We start from the raw sequence: 23,263 nt of genomic DNA on the forward strand, positions 1-23,263 counted from the left end.
TCAGGGCCCTCCTCCTCTCAGAATTAATCGAGTTACTCAGTGCACTGCCCAGATAATTTCCTGCCATGCTTTTCTTTTCAAGATTGCAAAGTCTTTGCAGCTGGGTCCTTCCCTAATTTTGTGCCCTGCTCAAAAATCTTGGTCTTATCCTGGGGTATTACTGTAATAGACGTGATTAATAGGAATTATCCTCCCACCAGCAAGCTTAATTCCACGCTGCTGAATTTTGCATGCCTGCTTTTATCTGTGGTGCACGTGGCACATCCTTCCAGCCTCAGCAGTGCTTTGTGGCAGTGGTGCAAATGTGCAAGGCTGAGGGAGAGGAGGGAATCCCCCAAGCAAGAAAAACCAAGGCTGAAACAGGAGCAACAGAGGAGACCAGAAATTTAGAGCAAGGAAATTAGAGATTAATGCGATGGAGGGAAATAAAGGCAGGAGGCAAAGTTTGCTGTTCCCCCCTCCAGGAGCTGGGCGATAACACTGGCCCAGGGAGGACGTATTCCCTGGAGAAGAGGAGCACAGGGCTGGAAAAGAAGACTAAAGTGCTCAGCAGAGTGTTTCAGGCTGGATGTCACCTCTTGCAGGCCCCAGGTTTCACAGCTCTGAGGACATGAGCTGATTTTTCGGGGAGGAGCCTGGCCCGGGGGTGAGGAGAAGTAGAAAGTTCACAGGAGATGCTTTGCCCCCCAGCAGCACTGGGAGCACGAGCAGGGATTAATGGTGCAAAGCTCCTTATCTGATGGGATATTTCCATTTAATGAGGCAGCACAGGAGGAGCTCAGTGAGTGGGGGGAGCTCCCAGACACATCCCATCCAAGACCAGGGCAGGACCCAGGGGGGATTCATTAGGATTCGAGGCCCATCTGTGGTGTAAAGTGGCCAAAACTGCTGGAATTGTTGAATCTGCCCTTCTGTTTATGGGTTGCATCCTCAGAAGGTGCAAATGCCCACAACTGGATGGACTCCTCGCTGATTTACACCAGCCAAGGTCTGTCCAAATGGCACAGAACATCCCACAGCTCTTTTCAACCCGTGAATAACACGTTGGGCTGGGTTGATTCCCCCCCCAGCAGTGATTCCTAGATGACTCGTGCTCCCTTGTTTCCTCAAGGCTGTTATAAATCCTGCCCTGAATTATTTAACCCCCATTTACTCCCCCTTTCCTCCACTGTCTTCTCTCTTTTGTTCCCCTTGCCTCGGTGTGTTTATCTCCCACTCTGTCATTCCAGTCACTTCATTTCTCCCTTTACCCTCATGCATCTTTCATAGTTTACCCTCTTTTGCTCTGGCAAGGGGCAGGCTTTCCTATCTGGTGGCAGTCAGTTTTTGTGACATATCTGGGTTACTGTCAGGACTCCTTCCCCGTGTAAAATGTCTTTCATTTTTTATGACTCTGCTTTAATAATTTATCCCCCATCAAAGATGTATCATGAAATCACCGTCCTGAAATGGCTTTTCCGTGTTGAGGTAATGGAACAGGGATGGGCTGGAAGGTGTAATTCCCATCTGGTCTTTTGGTGCAAGATAAGCCACGAGTTTCAGGGGAAGGAGAAAGCTGAGAAGATGCTGCTGTTTGGGGTCTGGATTAGAAGAGAAAGGAATGGACCCACATTTACTTTGCCCCGCAGTGCAAAAAATCGAGTGCCTAAAAAGAAAAAGCAAAACTCTCCCATCCTGCCCAGTCCATAGTAGGAGGTGTGTCTGTGTTTGCTTTGTGTTTTTGGAGCAGTTGCATAAGGAGGAAAACGTGATATGTGGGCAACCCTGCTTGTGGTTCAGCTTTCCAGTGACACAGAAACCAAACCAGGTCAGTGGGTTTGCAGAATAGGGAGATCCTGCAATCCCACCCACGGTGATGTGTGCTCAGGTGATTCCTGTCTGAGCAGGCTCTGGAGCCAAGGCTTTTCCACCTTTCCCAGTTCTTCCCAGAACAGAGCTAGGAGTTAATCCTCCTCATCCAACAGGGCATCATCTTGATCTAATATCCCAGGACATGGGGAATTCACCCCTTCCCTCACAAAGCTCTTCTCCCTTGGCGCTTAAATATTCATTGCTTTATTATGCCTGATAATAAACAGCCCCACTGAAGCTTTAGGAGCTTCTCTTGATGGCAATGGTTTCCTCTTCTGCAGGATTTCACTAGCCTCTCTGCCCCAGAAGGTGGCACTTATTGCCTGCTCTCAGTTCCCCCAAAGCCTATTCAGACCCTTCTTCCCTATCTTCTCCCCAGTCATGATGCATTTGTCTTTGCAGCATCCAGCTTCTCTCATCCATTTTCTCTCCTCCTCTGCCACTGTGCACAATAGAGGATATGGGATTTCCTTTTTGCCCTTGTTTTTTTTTAGTGTCCTTTTTGCCTTTGTTTTAGTGCTTTTAATTGTGGACACCAAACAGAGAAGGTTTGGGTTGTAGGCAGCCCTCTCTGTGCTACAAACCAAGATATTTAGGATATCTCACTGGCTCCTGCTGAACAGCTCCTAGATATCACCCACATTTTTTTAGGCTGAATTTTCCCTCTTGGTTCATCTCGTCTACCTTGTTCCTCCGTGTGGAGAAAAGATACATCTTGAACAGTTCATTGCCAAGCCAGGGAGGAAAAAAGGCAACTTGTCTGAATCCAGATGGGTAAATGTAGCGTTATTAATGTGCTTAAAAATATATGAGTCACAATTTTTAACTCTGAGCCTTCGGTCACCCAGTAAGACATGGTTTGGATTTCATTTTAGTGCTGATGTGGAGCAAGCCAAGAGGTCATCTGTGCAGGAGGAACTCCCTTTTTGGAAGAGCTGATGAGCTCCTGAGCTGTTTTCAGCAGGCAGATCTGACCAGCACAGGGGGATGTTTCAGAAACACCAGGTGACTGATCTCGTTGGAAAAACCATCCTGCCACATCCAATCATGACAAGCAAACACAGGCTGAGGGGGAACCAGCTGGTACCATCTCCAGTGCTTACAAGGAGCTCTGTGAACAGTGCACTTGGAAATGAACCTTTGCCTCAGGCAGGGTTTTAAACAGGCCCTGCTCATGCCACAAATTATGTATCCATTTGGAATTATGAAATGGTTATTATAATACTCTGGATGTATTCCTCCACAGCCATCCTTTTGTTTTAATTGAGCATCCCTGCTGAGGTACTGAAAGGGAAAAGGAGAAGTTTCAGGCCATTTATTTAACCATACAGCTTTATTTCAAGTACCAAACACAACAGAATTCAGGCTAACAGGATTGCCATAGGGTGGAAATGATTATCAATATAAAATCCAAAGGATTCTAAAAAAGTTACTGATAACTGGTTGATCATTCACTACTTGTGAACATGTCATTCATTGATACAACAGGCTGGTCTCAGCTGGGATAGAAGTTCCCAGGACAGCAGGGTGCCTCCTAAAGGACCTCTCTGTCCCCAAGGACTTCTACAGCTAATCAGTTATATTCACCGGAAAATGACACCTCTATTTACAAATAGAATGGAATATTTACAAATAGTCGGGAACAACCACAACAGTTCTTATCCTGGAGGTAGTCTTCAAAATACTATTTGTGTGTTTACCTTCCTCTCACCCAACACAAATGCACGTGTAGAAAAAAGTGCTTTCATAAACGTTGATTTTAGAAATAGACACAGAATTACCAAATATTGATTTTAGAAATAGACATGGAATTACCAAATATTGATTATAGAAACAGACTCAGAGTTACCACTGTTGCAGGTAAATGCTGGTCCACAGGAATCTCACACATACTAAAAGCAAAGCAGTGTTTCGGTGGCAGGGACTTTGTGGAGAAGCTGCTCTTGGTGTGGTGTTTCAAGTTTGCACCACAACAACCCATTCCAACAGTTGCAAACATCCCACAGCTCGAGGATGAGTGTGCCTCTCCATGCAGCTCTCCTGGATCCCCCTTCTAGAAGTGACCCCATGTGCTCAGAGCAGCAGCCCAGAGTGAACAAGTCCTTGGGTGGGGGTTTCCCACTTGATCTTTTCAAATACTTGAGCAACTCTCCGATCAATCTTTCCTCTCTCTCCCAAGTTCAGTTCAGTCCTCGAATCACCCTGAAATGCTCCCAAAGCAGCGGCAGCAGATGGGCTGTTCCCCTTGGAGACCTGCCCTGGCTGTGATCCCTGCACTCCTAACGAGGGACCCCAAACCCCTGCACAACTTAGGGGGAACCCCAGGCCCTGCAGGCCTTGGGAGGGACCCCAAACCCCCCTGTGTGCCCCTCACACTGCCCAGGCTGTGCTCCCACACTGACCCACTCCAGTTGTTTGACCAGCCCTGCAAAAACGCTGCACCCACAGAGACTGGAATAACTGGAGAAATTCCAGAAACGAGCACCCTGCCAGTTTAGACAGAATATGCTCCGGGAATGTTAACCCCGATCCTTGGCTCCTGCCTGCTCCACAGATGCCAAGGGAACACACCGGGTGCAGGGTGTCTGGAAAAGGGAGGCTCCGAAGGGGTGTCCCAGGGTCCCCTGTGGGTGTCCCAAATGTTGAGGGCACTGCCCTGGGCAGCCCCAGGAGCCCCTCTGGAGCCATGCTGGCCCCACCGGAGCTGGGCCCGAGGCCCTGGGCAGCCCCCACCCACGGTCAGAGCAGGGTCCCTCCCCAGCCCACCCCAGGGTTCCACAGCACAGGCTCAGAGCTCGGCATCCTTCAGACACTTTTATCTTGGAACAACAAAACGGGCTGGGAGGGATGAGGAAGATTCTGAGGGAGATCGGGACTGGCAGCTCTGGGGTCTGATGGGGGCTTGGAGGGCTCAGAGTGCTTGGGAGGGCTATGGGGCCTTAGGGGGGCTCTGAGGGCTATGGGTGCTTTGAGAGCTATGGGGACTGTTGGGGCTATGGGGCCTATGAAGGCTATGGGGCCTAGGGGGGTCTATGAGGCCTAGGGGGTCTATGACGCTTATGGGGCCTATGGGGGTCAATGGGGTCTATGGGGCCTCTGGGGGTCTATGTGACCTATGGGGCATATAGGGCCTATGGGGGTCTATGGGGCCTATGGGGGTATGGGGCCTATGGGGCCTATGAAGCCTATAGGGGTATGGGGCCCATGGGGTTCTATGGGGCCTATGGGGGCTGTGCTGGGCCTTGGGATGCAGCAGAGGGACTGGGCTGAGGGATCTCGTCTTCAGCTGGTGACATTCCCTCACTCATCCTGCTGCTCCGAGTTGCTGCGAAAGAACAGCAAGGAAATAACCACCAAGGAAAGGCCCGGCCCAGCCCGTGTAGAACCAGGGCTGCAGAACCAGGGCGGGTATCTGCCACCCCACTCACTTCTCCCCTTCTGCTTCAGCTTCCACATTGTCCCGTCTCTGCCTGTGCCAGTCGTACAGCCGGAGCGCCCGAGAGTCCTGCTCCATGAGCAGCATGACCTTCTCCTCAAACTTTTCGAATTCACTGGTGTCCTGTGTGGGGCCACCAGCGACGGGAACGCTCTGGAGAGCTGAGGGACAGCAGGCAGAGGGGTAGCCCTGGCGCACGTTCCTTGCCCGCTCTTCGCCCTCTCCGCCAAAGGCACAGCTGAGCATGTCCCTGAGCTCTCCGTATCGCAGCTTCTCAAAGAATCTGACAAAAAATAAAACGGGAAAATAACCAGGTTTGGCCAGGGGGAGGGCTGCACAGGTGTCCCAGAGGGAAGGGATGGCATTGGCTGCTGTGGCTGGCAATGAGCCCTCGATGGGAAAGGCATGTGCAGAAGACAGGAGTGGGGCAGGCAGAAAGAGGGCAGAGCCACCACCAGAGGAGAGTTTTGCTGGGAACTGGAGCCCAGAGCTATTTCCTCGTGGTCACAGGGATGTGGGACCACCCCAGAAACCCAAGACCTGCCCCTCAGCACAGGGCTGGAGCAGGGCTGGGTGGGATGGGATCCTATGGCCGTACCCATCGCTCCCGCTCTGGGGTCCCTTTCCTGGGTCTCTCCCAAAGCAAAGTGTGTTAAACACAGACTGGTGGGTGTCTGGCACCAGGGCGGCCGGGGGGCTTGGGGAGGAGCTGCTGTTCAGAGTGGGGATGGTTCTTGGCACAGCGGGGCCACGGGGCAGGGGGCAGGTACCTGCTCAGGGGGGATTTCACAGTGTCCTGCCAAACATCCTCAGGACGTTCCCAGCAGTGAGTCTGGGGAAGAAGAGACACTTGGAACATCACAGTTGGCTTGTGTTTCTCTGCAGAGCAAGGGAGGCCAAAAGGTTCTTCCTCCCACCCACCCTGCTCTATACACGTGCAAGTCTGTGAAAACAGCCACATTTTTAGAGAGCCCTCCCCTCCCTGTTTCCTGCTTTTCCCTGCCTCTGGAATGACCTGGGTTCCCAGAGCTCTCCTGTTAGCACTGCTGCAAGGCTGAAGGCAGGAGAGCAAAGCAGAGCTGTGCATAGTCAGAACAGAGGGCAGGACAAGCCCCCTCCAAGCAGGCTGAACCCTACTGAGCTGGGGGATGTGGAGCTGCCACAAGCTCCAGGGGTGCACAAACATCTCTGGTGCTCCCCAGCACGAGCCCAGGCATCCACACCCCCCTGGGGCTCAGCTGGGCACCGCAGGCCTGACTGACAGCTGGCAAGGGAGGTTCTGGCTTACTTGGACTAAATACAACATGATCATGATGAGGACGAAGATGATGGCGAAGATCATGATGATAACAAACACCAATAGCCTGGTGACTATGGAGTGGTTGAGCCCTGCATTGTGCTGGGAGAGAAGGAGAGCAAATCAGGAGGGGAGAGAGGCTCGCTCCTTCCACTGCCCCTTGCCCAGAGAGGCACATGCAGCAGTGCCCAGGAGCTCTCCTACCTTTGCTGCGGACTCCTTGCCCATCTCCAAGGCCAGGTGCAGACACTGCCGTGTGAGAGCAGCGACTCCCTGGCTGTCCTGCCTGGGGCTGAGCCTCTTTGCCAGCAGCCCAGCCTCAGAGACCATCCTGGCACAGAGCAGCTGCAGGTCGAGCTGGCTGCACTCTGCACTCAGGGCTTCTGTCACACGGGCGATGAACGTCCGCAGGGCCTCGTCCGGCCCCTCCGAGTGCAGGGGATGCTCAACCCCTGCCTCGGGGAGCTCTGCTGGAGCTGGAGCACGGCCGGGGCTCTGGGAGCCTCCTGCCTCCTTGGCAAGCCTGGACCTTGCCTCTCCTTGCTTCCCGGATTCCCTGAGAGAGGAACGCTCTTCTTCAGCGCTGTCCTCAGGGTGGCTCTTGAGCCACAGGTCCAAGAGATTCTCCAGCTTTCTGTCTAGACCTTTGCTTTCTCCTGGCGTGGGCTCTTCCTCTCCCTGCACATCACCAGACACCTCGTAGAAAAGGGGGTTGTATGGCAGCTGATAGCCGGTGTCCCTCTGCCTGCGCTGGTACCTCTGGACAGAGCTCCTTCGGGGAGCTGCTGCTTCCTTTGCACCGTGATGTCCGAAGGCAGCGTTGTCATCCGGGGGGTTTGACCCACCATCTACGTCCCAGCGGTTTAAGATTGGCCAGTTCAAGCCTGACTCGAGCTGCTTTTGCTCCCAGCCTGTGGTTTGCTTTCCCTCCACTGCTGGGAACTTCTGCACGTTGCGCCTGGCGGGCGCTGGCTGCTGTGGGACGATGTTTGCCACAGCCAGGGTGCTTTGAGCATCGGGCTGCTGGCTCTGGAGCTCAGTCACCAGCTGCTCTGCCAGAAAATCGGGTTTGCTGTCCACATCTCCGGTCCAGCCCCTGTTCTGAATGTTGTGCAGCTTCACCAGCAGCTCATCGATGGCTTTCCTTCCCTGGCTGGAGAGGTGCTGGGAGGAATACGAGTCTGCTCGGGAATCTCCCTGGCTGCTGAGGTCACCCCTGGTGCTGGCCTGCTTCTGAGCAACTGCAAACGTTACGGATCCATGGTGTGCCGGGGGAATGTCCTTGGGTTTGACGTACAGCACCGAGCTGCTTCTGAGTTGTCCAGGTTGTGCTGCTCCCGTTATTTCTGCCCGTTTCTGGGCTGGAGAATCTGTGGGAGAACATCAGGAGAGCAGATCAGCGACTTGGCATCTCGAGCAGCTTTCTGCCAAAAAACAGGGGCACGGGTTGCCCCAGGCAGCAGGCACACAGGGGCAGCACAGTCCAAGGCCTCCCAGGTCTCACCTGAGCTGCCTGCTGGACCGATGCCTTGGAGGTGGCCAAGGCTGTCTGGGAACCCCCCAAAAGGGGGCAGGTTTGAGGGGCAATCCCCACGGTCAGGACACCTACCACACTGGGCAGTGCTGGTGTCACACAGGCTCTCACAGAAGAACTGGATGGTCCTGCATGGGGTCTCGATGGTGCCACGTTCCTTGCAGAGGCAGCAGGAAACGGCACGGGGCACTTTGCTAAAGACAAGAGGTTATTATTGGAAAACCTGGCATCCCAATCCATGACTCCCAGTCCAAGTTGGCACTCAGTCCCACCTACTCACAGTGTCTCCAGATGGGATGTTGTCTGCAGGAGCAGGAGCAGTGTCTGTGCAGACACTTGTGTTGCACTCAGGTCCCTGCAAGGATTGGAAGGACCTTGTTAAATTCTCAGGTGACATTGCCAGAACTCTGCTCTGAGAACAAACCTGGGTCCCTGATGATGCTGGTGGTGTTGGCAGAGGGATCCACTTCTTCCCAATCAAACAGAAAGGATTCAAAAGCCCACCATTTCCCTGTTTGACCTGCTCCTCCCCATGGGCTCTGAATCAGCAGGGGATCCTGCAGGTCTCGTGGGACCCCACCGGCCATTCCAAGGCTCTAGACCTGCTCAGCCTCTAGTTCTTTCAAGCCTGTATCCCAATTCCTTGGGTCTTTGCAGCTGGGGACACACCAGAATTGCTTGGCCTTTGCCTTGCTCTGCTGCTGCTGGGGATATTTTGGCCTCCAGCAGCAAAAGGCTGGGAGAACAGGGAGATTTGCTGCTGGATCTCTGCTGTCCTGAGAACAGGGCACTGCAGAGAGACAAAGTTCTGCACCAGCCTGGTCCAAAGGAGTCAGTACTTACAGATAGTTGATCGAAGGCAGCTTGAAGAATGCTGTGTCAGCTATGAGGGTCAGGGGGTTATGGCTTAGGATCCTGGAAAAACAGCAGAGGGCTGTGAGGGGGGATGGGAAGGATGTGAGCTGTGGGGGGCAAAGCTGCTCTGCCCCTCTGCCCCTGCGGGGTCTGCTCCCATCTGCCTTCAGACCTTGTTCCACTTACAGCTCCCGCAGAAACTGCATCCCATGCCAGGCCTCGAAAGCACCACTGGGGATCAGGGTGAGCTGATTCCCAGATAGGTTTCTGGGGACAGAGGAGATCACGGAAATGAATCCTTTTACCTTTGTCTTGCAGCAGGGGAAAGTGTCACTGTTCTAGGAAATGCTCCTGTTGTTTTTAACACAGAAGGGTTCATCCACGCAAGAAGCCTTCATTCAACACACTTGGAGGAAACTTTTATAACTCACAGATGTTCCAGAAAAGGCAGTGGCTCAAAGGCATGTTCCTCAATGGACTTGATGTTATTGCCAGATAAATCCCTGTTACAATGAGAACACAAAACATTAATTCCACTTGCACCATTGTCTTTCCTTTCCTTTGGCACTGGCAGCATCTGTGTTCCCCAGCTCTGATCTGACCTGAGCTTGCAAGGCTGTGGAACCTGGGATGAGCCTCCTGCCCCAGGAGGGATAAAGCCCCCTTAGCCAGGCTGGGCTGAGCAGCAGGGGCCCAAGGGAGGGGGAGGCAGCAGCCCACTGTGCTTACAGGTGCTTCAGCAGGAACAGCCCTTCCAGGGAATGCCTCTTCAGTGCCTGCAGCTCGTTGTCCTTGAGGATTCTGGGAGGACACAAACAGACTTGGTTACACCAGCTGCTCGCCAGGGGCAACTGGAGTTGTCATGCAAGGGGGTCCTACAGCAGCTATGCTGGAACATGGCTTTGGAGCACTGCAGGGATCGTCCCCACTCATGGCTGCAGCAGGCACCTGCTCCTGGCCAGGGGAAGATGAGTGTAGCTTGATCCCTGGGCAAACAGCCACAGCGATGATCCCGTGGGATGGGACACAGCTCATGGCATTTCTTGCCATCCTAGGAAGCCCTGGGCATTCACAGCCCTCCTTGCTGAGCAGCCCAGCTCAGAATTCCCATGGAAATGGGTTGTGTGGGTGCTCAAACACTGGACAAAAGGATGGGAAAGACCAGAATTCCTGACATTTGAGATGCTGGATGGTACTCACAAGGTCTCAGCCCACTGGTATTCCTCCCACGTTTGCGGTCCCAAGGTCGAAATAGAGTTGTCAGTGAAATCCCTGCAAAGAAACAACTGACACCATCAGCCCTCAGGAAAACCCTTTTCCCTGGAAATCAGCTGCTGAGGTAGAAGTGGGCTTTGCCTGGAAATGCCACAGCGTGGCCAACTGGGCTTCCCCCCTGGGGTTGCAGTACGAGCCCCCCAGAGCCAGCCAGTCTGTGCTGCCATGTGCCTGCCAGGCTGTCAGGAGGGTTCCCAGCCACGCCAGGCTGTCAGGAGGGTTCCCAGCCGTGCCAGGCTGTTGGGAGGGTTCTCAGCCAGGCTCTCAGGAGGGTTCCCAGCCACGCCAGGCTGTCAGGAGGGTTCCCAGCCGTGCCAGACTGTTGGGAGGGTTCCCAGACACGTCAGGCTGTCGGGAGGGTTCCCAGTCGTGCCAGGCCTAGCAGGGCTCTGGAGGGCTCTGTGGTCAGTGGGCACTCACAGCATGTCCAGGGGCCACGTGCTGGTGGCCGGGGGCACGGTGGTCAGCCCGGCGTGGCGACAGTCCAGCAGCCCCTGCCGTGGGGAGCTGCAGCGGTGTCCAAAGGGCTTCCCAGCCTGAGCCGGGCACGGAGCCGCTGCCAGCAGCAATGCCAGCAGGAGCAGGGAGCACATGGAGCATGTGAGAAGTGCCATGGTGAACCATGACGGCTTGGGGGCACCGGGCAAGCAAGGCCAGGGCGCTGCCAGGGCCTGCCGTGTCACAGAGGGCTGTGTCAGCACAGCCACCAAGAGACTGTGTCATAGTCATGGACCCACACCACAGAACCCTACCATGGACTGGTTTGGAAGGGGCCTGAAGGATCAGCCCATCCCACCCCCTGCCAGGGCCTGGGACACCTTCCACTATTCCACGTTGTTCCAAATCCAGCCTGGCTGGGAACACTTCCAGGGATGGGGCAACCACAGCTTCTCTGGAAAACCTGTGCCAGGGCCTCCCCACCCCTCAGGGAAGAATTTCTTCCCAATACCCCATCTAACCCTGCCCTCTGGTAGCGGGAAGCCATTCCCCCTTGTCCTGGCATTCCAAAGTCCCTTTCCAGCTCTCATGGAGCCCCGTTAGTTACTGGAAGGGGCTGGAAACTCTCCCTGGAGCCTGCTTCAGGCTGAACAGCCCCAGCTCAGCCTTTCCTCAGAGCAGAGCTCTTCCACACCTTAGACCAGGTCTGTGGCCTCCCCTGGACTCACTCCAGCAGCTCCCTGTCCTTCCTCTATTGGGACCCCAGCGCTGGGGTCTCACCAGAGCAGAGCAGAAGGGGACAATCTCCTCCCTCAACTTGCTCCCCACACTGCTGGGCAAGTGTGAGAATAAAATATTTTCACACATTTGTAAGGCAATTTAATACAAAAATACCATTTCCACCTGAGAACTTGCCTCAACAGGGGACTTACTGCATCCCATGGAGGCCAGTCCATCCAAACACTCTCCCCATGTGAAATGCTGCATCTTCCCACTTGGATTTCTCCAGATTCATCATCCAGCCACTGCACTTTGCTTCACCTTCGTAAGCTCAGCCAGTAGCAGTGGATTTCTGTTGCAGCAAATCCCCCCATTCTTCTCTTCTTACTTAAACAGGCAACATTCTCACTTCAAGAGGGATCTCACATCATTCCTGTGGCTCTTCCCTGAGCTCTCTCAGTTTTCAATCACCCTTTTTTAACAAGGAGAGGTCCAAAACTCTGGGCAGGGGTTTGTTATCAAACAGGTATCCCCAGCCTCACGACTTGGTGTGCTTGATGCCCCTTCCCATTGCCTGTGCTGCCTCCCAGGTTCACTCACCACACCACACTGCAAAATTTGACTTAATTTAATGAAAAACCCGTTTGAAATGACAATCTTTGTTCTACATAATGACAACGTCCCCACTGCTTCTAGCTGGGGTTCAACACACAACAACACATTCTTACAAGACTTTGTAACTTTATTTAAAACAATTTGCACTTAGAGAAATGCTTTTTCCTGAGCCTGTGCAGAGCTGGGTCAGCCCCACAGCTCCTCCTGCTGCTAAGACATCTTCCATCCCAGACTTTCTCCCATGGATCAGAGTGACCTGGAGCTGTACAGGGCTCTTGCAGGGAGAGCTTGTTCCTTTGGCTGTCCTGGGAGTGCTGCTCACACCTGCTGTCCTGTCTAAACACCAATCATGCAGCTAAGCTGGCTTCCAGAAAGAGCTGACCTGAGCAGGCTGACAGCAAAACACCTCCTCTCCAAAACCAGCACGTATCTGGGGGCTTACTTTTAGTAACACAGGGTTTATTGCCCATTTCTTTCCCTGTTGGGCATCTGGAGGAAAAGCAAACAGGGTGTTTCATGGTTCGTCATCCAAACTGAGATCAGACAAAACTTCTTCTTCTTCGAGGTCAAACTGTTCCAAGGACAATTCATTGACCTGGGAAGGGAAATCAAGAGTAAATTTCGTTCTCTAGAACATGTTTGCTCTTCCACACCATCAAGGGCTTTCCTGTAATGTTCACTCCCCCAGACTCCATGAAGAGCAGCCCTGGACACTGTCACGTGTCAGGTCTGCCAGGCTGCACTGTCACAGCCCTGTACTCCTTGTTTTCCTGTCCCATCTACATCCCATGTGCCTTTCTCCACAAAGAGAGACAAAAACATAGGAGATTAAAAACCTTAGCCTGCTGCACAATTCCAAGATGCAATTCCTTCCCAGGATTTAAGTGGAGGTCATTGCTGCATCCAAGGAGGATGTGCTGTGTTCCATCACAGCCAACAGGTGGAACACACAGGCCCTGTGGGAAAGCTCAAATATCCACCACTTTTACCTGAACAAGCCCCTTCAGTTCCTCTTCTGTTAAGGAGTCTGTGGGCTCCTCCTGGCAGGAATTGTACTCCACAGCCACTTTCCCATTTTCTGAAACAGCCACAGACATGGTTAGTTACTGCTGTGTGGAACGACAATGAACCTCCCCTGAACTTCGAAAATGGGACAATTCTGCTTCTCTCCTGGCCAGAACAGCAACATCCAAAGGGCTGCAGTTCAGCTCCTGTTACCCCTGCCTCACATCCCCACTCAGCATGCATGTGGAGTGGCAAAAAGCTGTCCCTAACACCATTTAGACCCCTGGAATGTGGACTTTCAATGGCTTATTTATCATAAAAATATCCGTCCTCCTGTCAGATCTCCCTTTCACTCTCACAGCTCACAGGGAGGAACCTCTCTGCTAAACCACTATAGAACACAGCACAAATTTAGTTTTGCTCCCTCCAGCCCCAAGAAAGGCTCAGGGCAAAAAGAACCCCTATCAATGGTCACAGAAGTTCTAATATCAGCCCAAACATTTCACACAACCCCCAGCCTTACCCAAGACTACGAGGAGGATCTTCTGGAAGGCCCCAGACAGAGCTTTCCCCACCGCGAGCTTCTGAGCTCTTCTCGTGGCTGTGATGAGCTCCAGGGGATCTGAACACAAACAGCAGCACGTTACTGACCTGGGCAGGGCACTGCCCACTGAGCAGGCACTGCAGCTGTGCCCAGGACACGCTCCCAAGTGGCTGTGCTGGGGAATGGATAACACCATGGGCAAGAGGGACACAACAGGGGGCAGGAAAGGTGGGAAGCAGGGAGGGGAGAGGTTCGGGATCCCATCAGCTGTGCAAAAGCAGAACTGGCCAGTGTCTGCAACAGCTGCTGGGAGAGACTTGCACTGCCCCCAAAGCCCAACGAAGCCCACCTTGCCCATCTCCTACGGCTGCCTGGCCCAGGGCAACTCCCCGGCTGCACACCCCGTGCTGGGGCAGTGTCAGCTCCAGAGCACACAGGAACTTCACAGGTCCCTGCTGGGAGCTCTGTCCCAGCTCCTCATTCTCACCATCAAGGGCAGACACCTTCTGCAGCTGTTGGGAAGAGCACAGAGAATCACTGTTAAACCACTATAGAACACAGCACAAATTTAGTTTTGCTCCCTCCAGCCCCAAGAAAGGCTCAGGGCAAAAAGAACCCCTATCAATGGTCACAGAAATTCTAATATCAGCCCAAACATTTCACACAACCCCCAGCCTTACCCAAGACTACGAGGAGGATCTTCTGGAAGGCCCCAGACAGAGCTTTCCCCACCGTGATTAAAGATGAAGGGGATAGGAAGGCTCTGCCCACTAAGGCCCGTGCCTGAGAACCACACACCTTCTCTGCACAGCCTGTGGCTCCGAGGCAGAAGCAGGTGGTGGAGACAGAGCAGGGGGATTTGCTGGTTTGATCCTAGTTTAGAAACACCTCCTAGTCCCCATCCTCTGGGAGTCTCAGCCATCTCTCTCTCGGCACAAAAGAGCACTGTCAGGACCCCCCATTTTTACTAACGGAAGCCAAGCCAGTGCCCTCACCCATCACAACCTGCTCCCCACAGGCTCTCAAACCCCCCCATCCATGGCCCAAAACACAGCTCTTGTAGCTGACTATTATTTGCTGAGTGGAGGACAATTCATTCCACCAACCCCTCCAATGAAGAGGGGGATGAGGGGAAGGACGACGGATGAACACAAAGGGCCCCTCACCGTGATGATGCGACTGGACCAGCCGTTAAAGCCCAGGTAGTGGTTGGCCAACTCCTGGCACTTGTTGCTGCTGAGGGCAGGGGCTTCTTGCTGAATCCCCCTCTGCTTGGGGCAAACACAAACCTGCCCAGGAGAGAAGAACCCTGCTCAGCCAGGCCCTGCTTGTGAGGCTCCCACTCCAGCCACACCACTGACAGCTCTGGCACAGTCACCCTCAGGTAACCTATTCCCAGCCCTGTGTGTGCTCCTGAGCTGGGTTCAATATTTGCTTGGGCTTTACCCCGGAACAGGCCCACCCTGTTATGCCAGGGGGAGGACACTGCCATTTTCCTGCTTAAATGCTCCCTGGGAACCAGCAGTGGGGGATGGCAGCACGGTGGCAGTGCCCAGCCACAAGTTAGTAAAGATTTTGCACCGCTGAGATCAAGTATTTCATGGAATCACAGAACTGTCAGGCTTGGAAGGGACCTCTGGAGACCACCTACTCCAAGGCAGCGTCACCTGGAGCAGGTGACACAGAAAAGCGCCCAGGTGGGTTTGGAATGTCTCCAGACAGAGAGACTCCCCTCCCCCTCGGGCAGCTGTTCCTGTGCTCTGCCACCCTCCATGGAAAGAAGCTCTTCCTCATGTTGAGGTGGAACTTGTCGTCGTGTTTTAGTTTATGGCCATTGCTCCTCGTCCTATCACTAGCACCACTGAACAGAGTCTGGGACCATCCTCTGGCACCACCTTGGTGACATTTGTGTGGATTGAGGAGAGGCCCTCTCAGCCCTCTCCTCTCCAGACTAACCAAGCCCAGCTCCCACAGTGTCTCCTCCTCAGAGAGATGCTCCCGTCCCTTAATCACCTTTGTGGCCTGTGCTGGCCCCCCTCCACGTGCCGGGGAGCTCGCGGGGCTGAGTCCTGCACGTTTCCCCCCGGGGCTGTTCTCTTACCTTCAAGGGGCGTTTCTGAAACAGCCTTTGCCCGTTGCAGGCGCGCTGGGCCCTGCTGGCATCCCCAGCTGAGTAGAACTTGATGACCCCGCAGCATCCCGGCCCTGCCACGGCGGCGTTGCCGCGCGCCCGCACCGAGTACAGCGGCCCGAACCTGGAGAACGCGGAGAACAGGGAGTGCTGAGGGAAAACAGAGGGGAAAAAAGGTTTGATACACCAGGAAGAGGCTGAACTACTGTGACAGAGACAGGACCACTCACAGGACCTATTTCCCTGGAAAACGAGGGACGGTTTTAGCAATGCTGGATGGCAAGAAGCTCTGCAACAAGCAGCAGGCTCGAGGGGAGGGTATCTCCACACAACTGAGCTTGCCCTGGCTGCATCTCTGACCACGACAACCTTTATCATCCAGCTTCTGGGCTGGGAGGAGAGGGAGGCCAGAGCGGGATTTCATCCTCAGCCCAGCTCTCTGCCGTCCCTCATGTGCTTTCACCCCTCAGCAAAACGCATTGACCGGGTTCGGTCCCAGCTCTCCCACCCTGTGCCGGACAGCCCGGGGCAGCCGTGCTGGGCACACCCCAAAAGCGGCCCTGGGAGAGGGGCAGGGAACACGAGGGAGCTAAAAAGTTGTTAGAAAGAGAGAAAACAAGGTAAGAAAAAAAAAAGGGAAGGATTTGTGATAAATAAATAATTGTGATTTGTGAAACAAATGGGTGATTACACCAAAATAAAATAAACGGATTGTAAAACTTAATTACACCCCCCTAAAGAAATAAAACAGACCCTTACAAGGTCAAGAAGCCTAAAACCTCCTTACTATCCTAAGAATAAAATACAGTAGAACTTTAAATCTTTAGGCGCCTGTTCATCCAAGAATGCATGAATTATGACTGGTTGTAGAGATAACCATTTAGCTTTAGCTGTAAGAAAACCCATATATTAAATACTTAGCAAAAACCTGTAGAATGTATATGTATGCGATACAATTAATATGCATGAAGTAGCTAAGATAAATACTAAATGTACCCCGTAATAGGGGTGTGCAGATTTGGGAAACTGGTCCCATTTCTGTCACCCAGCCGGCTGCTTGCTTTTACCATATAATAAACTATTATTCAAAAACTTACAGGAACTCGAGACTTTGTTTATCACAGATTTGAAAGTACATTATTAGCACGCTGGGGGCAGGTTGGCAAAGCCATCGGTGCGGATGGGGCACAACCCCAGCGGGAAAGAGGGACCGGGCAGGGAAAGAGGGAGCCCGGGGGGCCCCAGCCGCGGGCAGGGATCCCGGGGAAGGATCTCGGCTCACCTCCAGCCCCGGCTGCGGCTCCAGCCCCCAGACCAGCAGCGTGTGGGCACTGCCCGAGGGCACACGGAACTGCAGCACCTCCGCCATGGCCGGGACGGGACCGGCCCCTTCCTGCGCCCCGGCCCGCCCCGCTGAGCGCTGAGTGCTGCCCCCGAACCGCCCCTTCCAGCCCCGAGCTGCTCCCGCTGCCGCAAACCCACTGCACCAGCCCCAAATCCGCCCCTTCCAGCCCCAAACTGCTCCCACTGCCGCAAACCCACTGCACCAGTCCCAAATCCGCCCCTTCCAGCCCCAAACTGCTCCCACTGCCGCAAACCCACTGCACCAGCCCCAAATCTGTCCCTTCCAGCCCCAAACTGCTCCCACTGCCGCAGATCCACTGCACCAGCCCCAAATCCGCCCCTTCCAGCCCCAAATCTGCTCCCACTGCCGCAAATCCACTGCACCAGTCCCAAATCCGCCCCTTCCAGTCCCAAATTGCTCCCACTGCCGCAAAGCCACTGCACCAGTCCCAAATCCGCCCCTTCCAGTTCCAAAGCTGCCCCTTCCAACCCCAAATCTGCCCCTTCCAGTTCCAAAGCTGCTCCCACTGCCACAAATCCAGTCCACCGCTCCCAAATCCGCCCCTTCCAGCCCCAAATCCGCCCCTTCCAGCCCCAAATCTGCCCCTTCCAGCCCCAAAGCTGCTCTCACTGCTGCAAATTCACTCTACCAGTCCCAAATCCGCCCCTTCCAGTTCCAAAGCTGCCCCTTCCAACCCCAAATCTGCTCCCACTGCCACAAATCCACTGCACCAGTCCCAAATCTGCCCTTTCCAGACCCAAATCTGCTCCCACTGCCACAAATCCGCTCCACTAGTTCCAAATCCGCCCCTTCCAGCCCCAAAGCTACTCCTACTGCCACAAATCCAGTCCACCACTCCCAAATCTGCCCCTTCCAGCCCCAAGGGGGTCACACACATGATTAGAGGAGGATCCTCCTGTGTGTCCAGTCCTCACAGTAAAAGAATCTCTGCCCGCTAATGCTCACAACTTGAGCCTGAGGGGTTTCTTATTTGCTGATTTGTGGTAACACCAGCACCTTTTCCATACAAGAGGTGTCTCTGGAAAGTCTTCTCCTGACGTTGGTGGCACAAGCTCATCCTTCTTGTTCTTGCACTTTATTTTTTATTGCACTCTGCTCTTTCTTGCCAAAGTCTACCCCCTAGTCCCAAATCCACATGCTTAGCTCCAACCTCACCCTTTCCAGCCTGAAATCCACCCCCCAGTCCCAAATCTCTACCCAGTCTACCACCAAAACTACCCCCAGTGCCAAATCCACACCCCAGCCCCAAATCTGCACCCCCTAGCCTCAAATCCAGCCCCCTCAGACCCAAATGCACCCTCCAGCCCCAAATCTGCACCCCCTAGCCTCAAATCCTCCCCCTTCAGAACCAAATGCACCCTCCAGCCCCAAATCTGCACCCCACAGCCTCAAATCCATGCCCCTCAGACCCAAATGCACCGTCCAGCCCCAAATCTGCACGCCCTAGCCTCAAATCCTGTCCCTTCAGAACCAAATGCACCCTCCAGTCCCAAATCTGCACCCCCTGGCCTCAAGTCCTCCCCATTCAGACCCAAATCCACTCCCCATCCCCAAATCTACTCCCAAATCTGCCCGCCAGCCTCAAATCCACCCGCAGTCCCAACCTTCTCCCCAGCCCAAACCTACCCCTAAATCCGCTCCCCACTTGCCCAGGCCCCAGATACGCTCCCTTAGCCCGGAGTCCACACCTCAAGCCCCAAATCCACCCTGCCCCACTGGCTGCTCATCCCTCCCAGCTCCCCCCCCCGATGGGCTGTGCCCCCCAAAACCCAGAGACACGTTGGCTGTAGCAGGTTTATTCTCCGGGTCTCTTTCCAAGGAGCGGGGCAGCCGTGGCCGGCGAGGGGCCGGAGCGGGGTCGGAGCCGCGGCCGGGGTCAAACGGCGCAGTTCCCGTCCCCGTAGCGCCGGCACTTCATGACCTTCAGGTAGGTCTCCACCTTGTGCAGGTCCTTCTTGAAGCAGCCCAGCAGGCCGTAGTTGTGCAGCAGCGCGTCCTCGCTGCGCACCAGCACGTCGAACTTCTCGTAGGTGGGCCTGAGGATCTGCGGCCCCCGCGGGCTCCGGTCCTCCAGCTCCTGGGGGACGATGGGCAGGGGCTGGGAATGAGCATGGGACACCACAACCCCCTGCTCCAGGCTGGGGGCAGAGCGGCTGGGAAGCTGGGAAAGGCCCTGGAGGTGCTGGTGGCAGTGGATGGACACGAGCCCGGGTGGTACCCAAAGGGTGTGACCCACAGTGTGGCAGCAGGGCCAGGGCACTGCCTGTCCCTGTGCGGGCACTGCTGGGGCACCTCCAGCCCTGGGGGCAGTTCTGGGACCCTCAGACAAGGGCTGGAGCGTGTCCAGGGAAGAGAATGGAGCTGGGAAGGGGCTGGAGCACCGGGAGCAGCTGAGGAAGCTGGGGGGACTCAGCCTGGAGTAAAGGAGGCTCAGGGGGGACCTTCTGGCTCTGCAACTCCCTGACAGGAGGGGGGAGCCAGGGGGATCGAGCTCTGCTCCCAGGGAACAAGGGACAGGACAACAGGACACAGCTTCAAGCTGTGCCAGAGGTTTTTCAGGTTGGACAGCAGGAGGAATTTCTTCACAGAAAAACACTGGCAGGGGCTGCCCAGGCAGGTGGTGGAGTCCCTACCCCTGGAGGTGTCCCAGGAAGTTCTGGCTGTGGCACTCAGTGCTCTGAGCTGGGGGACAAGGTCGGCATCAGGCACAGGGGGGACTCGGCGACCTTTTCCAACCTCAGTGATTCTGGGATTCTCTGATCCTCCTCCTTGGCCCAGTGCCAAGGCTCCTCCTGAGCTTTAGATGAGCTCAGGAGGTTCTCCCCCCACCCTCAAAGCATATTTCAAACATATTTTTGAGTGTTTGCGTTTGCAGGAAGGGCAGTGACACAGGGGGGATGCTACAGTGAGAACAGAGCTGGGCACAGGCTGCAGGGAGGGAGGAAATTTGCCCCATTTCTGAGTATTTTGCATGGAGATGTAGCAAACATTATGTTGCTGTTACTCCAGTGGATTTAAACAACTGAATATTTTTTGTTGCTGGGTTTGGGTGGACTCTGGGTGTCGACTGTTGTGATTCCTGATCAGTTCTGCTCTGTGATGGGTGTTAACATTTGTTCTGTGTTCTTTTATCCTGTGCAGGGGGGGTGTCATGATCTCACTGTCTAAAGGTGAGCAAAGTCCACAGGACACCACTGGCCTTCAGAGTGGAAGGTGGGGAGATTTCTCATGGTCCTTGGATCCCCAAGAGCTGAGTGCCCCGTGACTGGGAGATCTCTTATCCTATAATCACACTATGTGCTGTGACTTACCCTCATCAGGGCTTGGATCCCTTCCTCCAGGTCCTTTAGCTTTTCATACACTCTGTCTGAGGTGCCAAAAACCAGGTTGTTTGTGAACACCTTGCTCAGGTACTGCACCGGGGTCAGCCAGGACTGGATGAGAGCCAGGGAGAAACGGAGAAGCTCCATGTCCTGAAAATAAGACAGGAAGGGCTCAAAGCTGTGGGGGGAGGTGTTTGGTGGGGTGTCCTGCTGCCTCTGGAGCAGCCTGGAGGTGACCCAGGGATGTGCTACAGCTCCTGCAGCTTCAGCAGACACCAAGTTTTCGGGCTGGGGAGCACCACCCAGACCTGTGTCCTGTGCAGACAAGAGCTTCTCTCATCCCTGGGAAGGGAATGTGATTCATAGTGTAACCAAGGTTATATCTTTCTTGGGAGGGCAGGGATGAAGCACCCGAGTGTGCACGGGTGGAAACCCTCTGCTCCTGCCCTGAAGCACAGCTGGGCTCCTCAGACAGGTCTGTGCTTGCCCTGAGGGGGAGGACTTACGGATTTCTGCTGGGCATCATCCTTCTTCATGGGAGCAGGGATCATTTCCGAGTAACAGAACGCCACCTGGGAATTCTTGGTTGTGTGCCTTTGGTCCTCTGGAATGTAGGTGCGTTCCTGTGGAGATAGCCCAGGTACACCCAGACATGTTGCCCATGTCCTCTGGAAGACCTTCCCAAGCTGTCCTGAATGGTTACTCTTGGCAAGAAGTGGATGTGAGACATGAGGTGCCTCTGGACAGGATTGGGAAGCAGGAATATTGTCTTGGCACAATAGCTACTGGACCTAAGGGTCTTCCTCTCACTAAGCCAAGGTGCTGAGGTGAACACAAACCACTGGGACCAGGTTCTCCCAAGGAGGAAATGGCCCCAAAGTACAGCTCTTGCCAAAGGAAAAGCTCGTGGCAGATCCTGGCAGGAGCAGAAACGGGAGGGGTTTAAGCACTCAGACTCTCCAGGGCAAAAGGTGACTGCCACAGGAAAGTCCGGCAAAATATCTGTGCCATGTGCAGCCATGGTCCGGGAAAGGGGGCATGCAGGATCAGAGCAGGGGCAGAGAGCTGAGAGGGGGAGACAGGGTGCAGTCCTATCCTGTCACAGCCCTCAGCCTCCTGGGAAGCAGAGAGAGGGCACAGCAGTGGCCGAGAGGTCCCTGTCACACATCCCCAAGCCATCAAGCTCAGGCAGAGGAGGCCCCAGCACTCACGAACTCCTTGTAGGTCTCGGCAGCCAGGAGGTGAAGGTGTTGAGCCCTCAGCACAGCGTTGGCAAACAGGCTGGCCAGGGGCATGGCTGGGAAGGTGGCAGCTGGCTGTGCCCACTGCAGCCCCACCGTGATCACAGCGATGGCCAGAGGAGAGAACCAGGACCCTGCAGCAAAGCAGAAAGTGTCAGCAGGCCTTGGGGCACTGTGCTGAGGAGGGGGTGGCACCTGGGAATTCATTCCCACTCTCTTCTCTCCATGGCTGAGGGGTCCTCTGCCTTGGTGCCTTCTGGCATCAAGGGTGAGCTCAGCCCTCCCCAAAATCCAGGTATCATGCTGATCCTTGTCCTAAGCTTGGAATATGAATTTTAATATCCCTGCCAGCATTTACATTAATAACAACAACTGTAACTGTGGCTTGGCCTTGTTCTCCTTGCCCTGTTTAGGCTAAAGATTAGTTCATGGATTAAAGTCACACTGCAGGGAAAGGCATTCTTTGTCACTGGTTTATAAGTTGCCATACTTTAAGTTAGGGCTGTCCCAGAGTTTGTCCCACCACAGTACCACCCCATCATCATCTCCCATCACTCTCCACACATGGCAGCACTGGCAAATCCCTGAAAACCAAAATAAAAAGTACCTGGAGCCATTTCTGCCCGGTGAGTTGCTCAGGTGTTGCTTGACAGTGAATATTTCTCCCTTTCATGAGGCAAGGGGAACTGCTGAGCCCCCCTTTATATAGCAGGGGGTCTGTTTAAAATGGATCTGCTTGTCCACGATCACAACAACAGCTCTGCACCTTCTCTGTGCATAAATGCACAAGTGTTCACAATGGTGCCACCTCACCCTGGTCATCCATACACAGATGTGCAGCCCGGGCACGTTGTTTGCCTCAGTGTGAAATCAGGGCTCCAGGATTTCGCCATATCCTGCTGTTTATTGCAAATAAAAGTTTCCTGGCCGTTGGAAGACCCGTCCCAAGTCACATCAGTGCTTTTACGTGGTGACATTTGCTTTGTCCACCTGATTTTCCTGCCTGGCTCTGCAGCCTTGGCCCGCAGTTCACAGGCTTCACTGGCCAGTCTGGGAGATTCCTCACTTAAAGCAAATGACAACTTAGGTCGGGGAGGTTTAGATTGGATATGAGGAAAAATTTCTTAGCCAAAAGGGCTGTCCAGCCCTGGCACAGCTGGCCAGGGCAGTGGTGGAGTCTGATCCCTGGAGGGGTTTAACAGCCCTGTGGATGTGGCACTTGGGGACATGGGTCAGTGGTGGCCTTGGAATGGTTGGACTCAATGATCTCAGAGGGCTTTTCCAACCTAACCAATTCTGTGATTCTGTGGTGTTTTCCCCTTTATTGTTAGTGGGGATGGAGCTGGATGGATGTTGCCAGATTCATCCCATTTTTTTCAATTTCTACCAAAATGTAAAATATGTGTGAGCATCTTCCTTCTCCTGCAGCAGATTAAGCAGAGGGCTGGTGTGGAAAGGAGACAGAAGAGAAGGGGAAGAGAAGATGGGGGAGAGAATCATAGAATCATGGAATGAGTTGGGTTGCAAGCTTAAAGACTAAGTTCCAACCCCCCTGCCATGGGCAGGCACACCTTCCATTAGACCAGGTTTCTCCAAGCCCCATCCAGGCTGGCCTTGAAGAGGGCAGGTCAC

The 23,263-nt window shown here is 54.2% G+C and overlaps 3 protein-coding genes across 7 annotated transcripts; all 3 read right to left on the reverse strand.

Moving 5' to 3' along the window:
* Positions 1 to 1,773: 1,773 nt before the first annotated feature.
* On the reverse strand, positions 1,774 to 11,252 carry LOC127467444 (uncharacterized). Of its 3 annotated transcripts, none has more exons than XM_051779396.1 (13): positions 10,669 to 11,252; positions 10,174 to 10,245; positions 9,703 to 9,774; positions 9,405 to 9,476; positions 9,160 to 9,240; positions 8,962 to 9,033; positions 8,399 to 8,473; positions 8,194 to 8,312; positions 6,789 to 7,954; positions 6,576 to 6,686; positions 6,058 to 6,119; positions 5,280 to 5,570; positions 1,774 to 3,135 (listed from the first exon to the last, which is right to left on the reverse strand). In XM_051779396.1, the coding sequence occupies exons 1-13, from the start codon at positions 10,860 to 10,862 to the stop codon at positions 3,111 to 3,113; spliced, it is 2,412 nt and encodes an 803-aa protein (XP_051635356.1). In that variant the 5' UTR covers positions 10,863 to 11,252; the 3' UTR covers positions 1,774 to 3,110. The 3 variants fall into 3 exon arrangements, with proteins under 3 accessions (XP_051635356.1, XP_051635355.1, XP_051635357.1); XM_051779395.1 differs by lacking the exon at positions 1,774 to 3,135 and adding an exon at positions 5,029 to 5,176; XM_051779397.1 differs by lacking the exons at positions 1,774 to 3,135; positions 6,576 to 6,686 and adding an exon at positions 5,029 to 5,176.
* Positions 11,253 to 12,006: 754 nt separating this feature from the next.
* On the reverse strand, positions 12,007 to 17,079 carry RDM1 (RAD52 motif containing 1). Of its 3 annotated transcripts, XM_051779447.1 has the most exons (7): positions 16,984 to 17,079; positions 15,672 to 15,851; positions 14,737 to 14,859; positions 13,920 to 14,082; positions 13,550 to 13,648; positions 13,011 to 13,099; positions 12,009 to 12,616 (listed from the first exon to the last, which is right to left on the reverse strand). In XM_051779447.1, exons 1-7 carry the CDS (start codon positions 17,068 to 17,070, stop codon positions 12,536 to 12,538), a joined length of 822 nt encoding a protein of 273 aa, XP_051635407.1. In that variant the 5' UTR covers positions 17,071 to 17,079; the 3' UTR covers positions 12,009 to 12,535. The 3 variants fall into 3 exon arrangements, with proteins under 3 accessions (XP_051635405.1, XP_051635406.1, XP_051635407.1); XM_051779445.1 differs by lacking the exon at positions 16,984 to 17,079 and having other exon boundaries at positions 12,007 to 12,616; positions 15,672 to 16,633; XM_051779446.1 differs by lacking the exons at positions 14,737 to 14,859; positions 16,984 to 17,079 and having other exon boundaries at positions 12,008 to 12,616; positions 15,672 to 16,633.
* Positions 17,080 to 18,943: 1,864 nt separating this feature from the next.
* On the reverse strand, positions 18,944 to 22,281 carry LOC127467220 (somatotropin-like). Its single transcript, XM_051778918.1, has 5 exons — positions 22,239 to 22,281; positions 21,602 to 21,765; positions 20,897 to 21,013; positions 20,379 to 20,540; positions 18,944 to 19,144 (listed from the first exon to the last, which is right to left on the reverse strand). The coding sequence occupies exons 1-5, from the start codon at positions 22,246 to 22,248 to the stop codon at positions 18,944 to 18,946; spliced, it is 654 nt and encodes a 217-aa protein (XP_051634878.1). The 5' UTR covers positions 22,249 to 22,281.
* Positions 22,282 to 23,263: the final 982 nt, after the last annotated feature.

Source organism: Manacus candei, unplaced genomic scaffold, assembly GCF_025592945.1.
Source record: "Manacus candei isolate 608988 ecotype Guabito, Panama unplaced genomic scaffold, ASM2559294v1 h1tg000014l, whole genome shotgun sequence".
Taxonomy (NCBI): Eukaryota; Metazoa; Chordata; class Aves; order Passeriformes; family Pipridae; genus Manacus; species Manacus candei.